Here is a 7,195-nt window from a genome sequence, read left to right as displayed (position 1 = left end):
GGTGTTGTCTCGCGCTCCCGTGCCGTGGCCGTGCCGTGCCGGTACAAGAAAGGTTATTGGCACGCTGTGGCTGTGCTGTGCTGTGCTGTGCTGTGCTGCAGCCGCTTCCGTTGGCGGCCGGGTCCCGCAACCGTCGTCGTGTCCCTCTTCGCCAGAAGCAAACAGCAGATATAAAAGAAGGGAGCGGCATCGCATCGCATCGTATCGCGCCTCTCTGTGCTGTTCCCTCCCCGCCGAGGCACTGGCACGGCACGGACTGCGACGTCCCTCCTCTCCTCCTTCTTCTTCCACCTTCCCTCCCTCCCTCCACCCCACTCGTGACTGACTGAGCTGAGCGCTCCCGCTAGACTTGAGCCTGAGCGCACGCGACGACGCAGGGGAGCAGTTACGCGCCCGATTTAATGCCCTGCTGAATGCAGAGCAGTTTCTTCGCTTGCTTGAGCTGCCCGGGCATTCAATGCCCTCGTATCCCCCTCGCTTGACCTCGGAACCACACTGCTCCTCCTACGCTCGCTAGCAGAGTGCGCGTGCGTGCGTGCGTGCGTCTGCTCCGCCGGCCGCCGGATTGGGTGGTAGAGGTAGATAGGTAGAGGCGGGAGAGGAGGAGGATGAACTACCTCAGGAGCCGGAGCCTGAAACGGCTCCTCTCCATCGGCCGCCGGAGCAACCCTGATGACGACTGCGTCGTCGAGGCCGAGCCCCCGCCGCCGCCACCGGCGCCGAGCAAGCCCGCATGGAGGTGCTTCTCCTACGAGGAGGTTGACCAGGCCACCAACGGCTTCCACCCAGGTAACAGAAAGAGTTTCTTTCAGTCCGGCTGTTCGTGGCCGCCGTTTCTTTCTCGTTTCCCCGGCGTTACGGCGAGTGAGTGAACGAATGGGTCACGCGTGCGTGCGTGCGTGCAGACAACGTGGTGGGGCGTGGCGGCTACGGCGAGGTATACTGCGGGATCCTGGCGGACGGGCGCGCCGTGGCGGTGAAGCGGCTGGCGGCGGCGCCGGCGGACGAGAAGAAGGAGAAGGACTTTTTGACGGAGCTGGGCACGGTGGGCCACGTGCGCCACCCCAACGTCTCCTCCCTCCTCGGCTGCTGCGTCGACCGCGGCCTCCACCTCGTCTTCGACTTCTCCACCCGCGGCTCCGTCTCCGCCAACCTCCACGGTGATCTCTCACTTCTCTCTCCACACCGCATGCTCTGCTTTCTTTCTCCCCTCCCCAATGTACGTTTCGCCTGACTGACGAGGTGCGGTGCAGACGAGAAGCGGCCGGTGATGACGTGGAGCCAGCGGCACGGCGTGGCGGTGGGCACCGCGCGGGGGCTCCGGTACCTCCACAAGGGCTGCGCGCGCCGGATCATCCACCGGGACATCAAGGCCTCCAACATCCTCCTCGACGCCGACTACCAGCCCCAGGTACGGCGTCACTCTGCTCCTGCTTCCTCTGTTCGACGGCGGCAATGGCTGACAGACGTCGCTTCACGCACGCACGCAGATTTCCGACTTCGGGCTCGCACGGTGGCTGCCGTCGGAGTGGACGCACCACGCCATCGCGCCCATCGAGGGCACATTCGGGTCAGTCAAAGCTTTCCTCTCCTCTCTTTTCCCTCTGTCCGGTAGCGGAGCTGCACAGTGGGTACGTACGTGCCGCATTGAAGAAGAAGAGGAGGAGGAAGAAGACGGCGACGTGGCATTGACTGACTCCCCTCCCTCTGTGGGCATGCGTGCAGGTGCCTGGCGCCGGAGTACTTCACGCACGGCATCGTCGACGAGAAGACGGACGTGTTCGCCTTCGGCGTCTTCCTCCTGGAGCTCATCTCCGGCCGCAAGCCCGTCGACGGCTCCCACATGAGCCTCCTCGCATGGGCCAAGCCATACCTCAAGGACGGCGTGGTGCAAGGCCTGGTGGACCCGCGGCTCGGCGACGCCGGCTACGACGCCGGCCAGCTCCGGCGGCTCATGTTCGTCGCCTCGCTCTGCGCCAGGTCCGCCGCCGCGTGGCGGCCCACCATGACCGAGGTACGTAAACGTAAAAATACATTCTTCCTCTGCACTTGCTGTCCTGCCTTGTCCAAATTAGGGACTGGTTCAGAATTAATCCGATCACGTAACGCTGAAGGCTTTTGCCGACATACTACATCTACATGGCGTCCATCAGCACTTAAGTAACGCGTGTGGCTTTCGATAGTTGGTGCCCTAATTGCTGTCCTGGAAGTAGAACCTGCACATAACCGTCTGGCATTGGAGATGTTGGGGGTAGGTCTGACTCTGACAGAGTGGTAGGATTTGCGCCACCAACTGAAACCTCTCCCTAACCATCACCAAACGGACGACAAAAGGCAAGCACATCTATCTACATTCCTCCTATTCTTGTTCCTCTTGCCCTGCACTGCAATTGGCAACAACTGCAACTTCTCCAACTAGATTGATTGCCAACCAAATAGAATGAAAACGTTAGCCGATTAATTTCTTACAGGCTACAGGGTCTGAACGGTAGGTTCACCAGCTATGTCGTACTAGTATCATACAATGGCGTGCACCAGAAAATCGCAGCATAAATGCGGCAAGAAAATAATACCGGCATGGATGAATCATTAGGCAACAGCTGCTGCTTAAACTGCTGGAAGGATCTAGTCCAAGAGACACCGTCTTCTTAATAATGTACGTACGTACTGATCTGCACTGCAGGTCAAGCCATAGCCATACTGAACTGCAGGTCACCATTAGTCCATTACTTTATCTCTGTCCGGTGCCAGGTAGCCATCTCGCACGAGAATAATCTCCCTATCTGAAACACAATAACATCTACACAAAACTAATCTGTATATTCTTCGCCCAATCAAGCAGAGCCCAATTGAGACCAGCCTGCTATGCATATACGGCTTGCACCTGTCGTAGTTGTGGTAGCATGTCCGTCAGGGTCGCTTACATGGTTGTTAAATACTGCCACGTTTACGTTGTGTCAGTTGCCACAGCACGCCTTGGGCTCTAGTAGCTTAGTTTAAGCTCACTCGCAGAGACGCATCTGCCGACCAGTACGTAGTGATTTCGCCGACTAGCTTGGCTTCGTCCGCTTGGCATCACACCAAACCAACTAGGATCACAAATACTAGTACGTAGCAGTGCAGTATATACGAAAAATCAGAGGCACTGCATAATAATGCTGCTGCATACATGATGGAGGATGGCTGGCCTGGTGATGGTGAGCCAATCAGTACTTATATCCTAGCTGGAAAAGTCTGTCTCCAAGCGGCCACGGGAGCTACAATCCTCTGCTGTGCTCTCAACTTCGACGGTTAGAGGTTGAGCAGTGGACAGTGCCTAATTATGGAAGCTACAAGGAGAACTCCTTTGGCATTGAATCTTTTGCTGTGAGCCTGTTAGTGAGTGGGTGGGGAATGAAGGTTAGGGCAATCAAGAGAGCGATCTGGCTATTTTACTCTGGCTTTGGAAGGCGACAAGGGGTCTTCTGGTCCTTCTGGCCGCATCCCAGCTCCCAAAAATGGCCGGTTTCTTTGATAATGGTGGCATTGCTTGCAGCATAGGATGCTCTGTTGCTTCTACGACTGACTCACGGGAAGGCCGAGGGGAGGGGGGTTGGGGACACAGGACAGCTCGAGAAGATAAATCTCGACGCAAACCAACAAAACATGCCACCCCACAATTGGGCTTATACAAGACCCGGTCTGCTCCAACCCATGTCCAATCATGGATTAGTTTATCATCATTCACTGATGCATTGCATCACACACCACTGACACATAAACAACCACTTGGCAGATACTCTCGTTAGACCACACGACTGTCAAATATGCTTCAGCTTGACCAAAGCTTGGAGTGCACATTCAGTAACTGAGTTGCTATCCTAATTTTTTTGAGAAACTGCATGGATCTGAATTTTGTGCTTCGCTGATTTAACTCATGTCTGTGACTGACGGCAGGTGCTGGAGCTGCTGGAGTCGGCGGAGATATCGCAGGAACGGTGGCAGATGCCGGAGGAGGTGGTGGAGGAGGAGTTCTGGGACTTCGACGACCTCACCGACTTCGAGGACGACGACGATGAGGACAACTACGACGACGAATCGGATTCCCCCTCGATACCTTCGTCAGCATGCAGCATCCACGCCAATGATTGATCACACTGGCCCCCAAATCTTTTTTGCCGCTGTCAGTAGATCAAGTGTCCTTCTTGTTTTGGCTTAGGAGATCGGTATGAATGAATATGATCCTCTCGATTATATTAGTGTACATAAACAAGAACCAACTGGTAACTAGTAAGGCAGGATTAGTGAGTGATTCGATCAAGCCCATGGTTTTCATTACTTTCAATGCCTCCATTTGCACGCAAGAATCTCCCTCCATAAACCCGTGCTAACAGCACTATCGTCTGATCTGGTCATCTGACAGTGACGGATGGCTTTGCTGTCAGTGCTGTATGGCAAGCTGACATGACACTGCCACTTTGCCCGGGGCCTTGATCTCGGCTCCAACCGACCTGAACGGCTAACTGTTGTTGGTTCAGGGCTTTCTATCGATGGATCTGAGCTGAGGCGAGCGAGATTATTAAAGAGCAAATGGTCCTTTTGATTGATTGTTAGCCAGCAAATGCAACAGCCACATGCCCGACACCTGCTGGTGGGTTTCAGTTTCGGTTCAGGGTCCTTCACTTGGCCCATAGTGCAGTTGGGCAAAGTTCAGATGGGAAGGATGAAATTAAAACAGCTGTGTCAACCACAGCCAGGGACTGAATTCGCCTACTGATTAAAGATGCCTTTGAATTCGCCTAATTATTGAAACTAAAATCCCCCGTAAAAAGAAAAAGATTGAAGCTAAAATCAGTACTCTCTTCGGTCCTTTTAGTCTGCATATAAGGGCTCCTTTGATTCAAAGGAATTCTATAGGATTTTTGGAGGATTGAAATCCTTTGGAATTTTTCCTACATTGGTCCTTTGATTCATAGGATTGGATCCAATAGGAATTTTTTCTATGGAATCTTTTGTACTACACTAGCAAAAGGGCCCGTGCGTTGCAACGGAAAAAAAATACCACATGCTTTTAATTTTTTTTAATCATTTTGATTTATTAGAATAATAAGCTAACTAACTAATGTAGTCGGTCCTATCCTATTTTGTTGAAAAATCAACCCGTCCATTGTTAATTCCATCATGATGAGAAATTGAGCGGGACAAGCAAAGCAAAACGAAGAGGCTACGTGAATTGATCAATGGACTGTTATCTTATTTCACTCATGGGGTAGAGAATGTGGGATCAGATGACACACTGAAGGTGGTTTAGCATTCTCTGTCTCTACAACAATACAATCTTACATTCAATACCTTCATTCATCAGCAAACAAATCCCCACAAAATAAAATTTATTGTCGGTGCTTGGCACACGGTTGGAGGCATGGGGAGGGGATCTCACCAGATGACGAGTTCCTGCCGGAGGAGGGAATACGATGAGGGGAGCAAGGGTTAGACGCCTCTATTTGGCCATAAGGAGTCGCCGTTGCCGCGCCATAACGTCGGAGTTCCCCGTGTGAGCCATGGAGGCCCGTCTCAACCTGCAAGTACTTCGCTCCGCCGCGCCTTATCCGCGCGCCGCCGCCGTTCTGCATCGAGCAGACGCATCATCCCCAGTCACTGTAGCTGTCGCGTTGATTTGATCCAGAAGCTGTGCTCGAGCGCCGAAACGGGGGCAGCAAGCGGGCAGAGGTACGACCGCGGAGGCGGGTGGGTTGAGATCGACAACAGTGGTGGTTGAGGTCGGAGGCGAAGGCGGGTGGGTTGAGATCGACAACTGTGGTGGTTGAGGTCGGCCGCGGCGACGAGTGGTATGGCAGCGGCCTGGGCACAGGCCAAGGTGGACCAGGGTCGACGCGATGCGCTCGAGCGCCGCAACGGGGGCAGTGAGCGGGGAGAGTTACGACCGCGGAGGCGGGTGGGTTGAGATCGGCAGCGGTGGCGGTTGAGGTCGACCGCGGCGGCGGCCTGGGCACAGGCCAGGGTGGCCCAGGGTCGACGGAGGAAGCGGTGCGTACGGGTATAATTTTAGCAGCGAATCGTTTTTTCCTTTTGCGTTGCAGATAAATGATGGAGCGTGGGTTGAATAACAAAAATTACAGGGGCTTTTTTATAAAAATACCGCGGTGGGTTTTCCGACGGAAGCAATAGCCGCTTTATTATTAGGTATAGATTTCATAGGAAATCAAACATCCACTCCAACCTCTTTTTACAATTCCTTTGTTTTTTTCCTGTGGCATCAAACACTCCTTCCTAATCCTATAGGGTTTAAATGGACATGCCACTCCAACCCTCTATTTTTCCTGTTCGTGCGTTTTCAAAATCCTTCAAATCAAAGAGGCCCTAAGTTTTATCCCAAGTCAAAATATCTCTACTCTGATCAAACTTGTAGAAAAATATATGAACATTGACAAAGTCAAATAAATAGTGTTAGTTTCACTATGAAATGTAGTTTCATGGCATATATATATTTGGTATTGTAGATGTTCATCATCTTTAATATAAATTTGGACAAACTTTATAAAGTTTGACTTGACACAAATCTAATATGCGGAGTAAAAATGGCCGGAGGGAGTACCTGTTCTTCAGGCTTGTCAAAATCATAAGTTTAGGCAACTCCATCATCCTCATGCTCGATAATCATATTATGCAAAATGACACACGATGTCATCAGCTGTCATAAAGTTTCTGATTCTGACATCATTGCAACTCCACGAACAATTTCCCAACAAGAATGGAGCACTTCAAATGGTCTCTCCAGGCCCTTCTTAGCTGCTTCTTGCATTGTTGCATAGTGGCTTTATTTGTTGCCTTGGGATCAGATATGGTTTTTGCAAACGTTGTCCACCAAGGATAGATACCAGCTGCAAGGTAGTACCCCATGTTGTAGTCATTATCGTTGTCAGTGTAATTGCATAGCTATGATACCCCACTACAAAGTCACCTGAACACACGAGATGATGTAGTACATTGATGTCGCTGTGAGAACGAGACATTTCATAGAAAGGATGCCGAATTCACAAGTCATGTGATGTCATTGCTCCTAGTATGATGGTGCCTTTTTTGTATGACCTTGGTACATCGCTCTTAAATCTTTGGGGCAATTTTTCCATTACGAACGCATGCAATCAATTGAATTGAGCATACATGAGAAATCTCTTGCCTCTCCAATCGAGCT

At 51.8% G+C, this 7,195-nt stretch overlaps 1 protein-coding gene across 1 annotated transcript; it reads left to right on the top strand.

Annotated features, from left to right (window-relative positions):
- Positions 1-201: 201 nt before the first annotated feature.
- LOC123428090 (probable receptor-like serine/threonine-protein kinase At5g57670) lies at positions 202-4,317 on the top strand. The gene is made up of 6 exons (XM_045112253.1): positions 202-789; positions 906-1,160; positions 1,254-1,411; positions 1,491-1,570; positions 1,726-2,014; positions 3,937-4,317. The coding sequence occupies exons 1-6, from the start codon at positions 609-611 to the stop codon at positions 4,129-4,131; spliced, it is 1,158 nt and encodes a 385-aa protein (XP_044968188.1). The 5' UTR covers positions 202-608; the 3' UTR covers positions 4,132-4,317.
- The last annotated feature ends 2,878 nt before the right edge of the window (positions 4,318-7,195 follow it).

Source organism: Hordeum vulgare, chromosome 2H, assembly GCF_904849725.1.
Source record: "Hordeum vulgare subsp. vulgare chromosome 2H, MorexV3_pseudomolecules_assembly, whole genome shotgun sequence".
Taxonomy (NCBI): domain Eukaryota; kingdom Viridiplantae; phylum Streptophyta; class Magnoliopsida; order Poales; family Poaceae; genus Hordeum; species Hordeum vulgare.
This window is presented reverse-complemented; position numbering and strand designations above follow the sequence as displayed.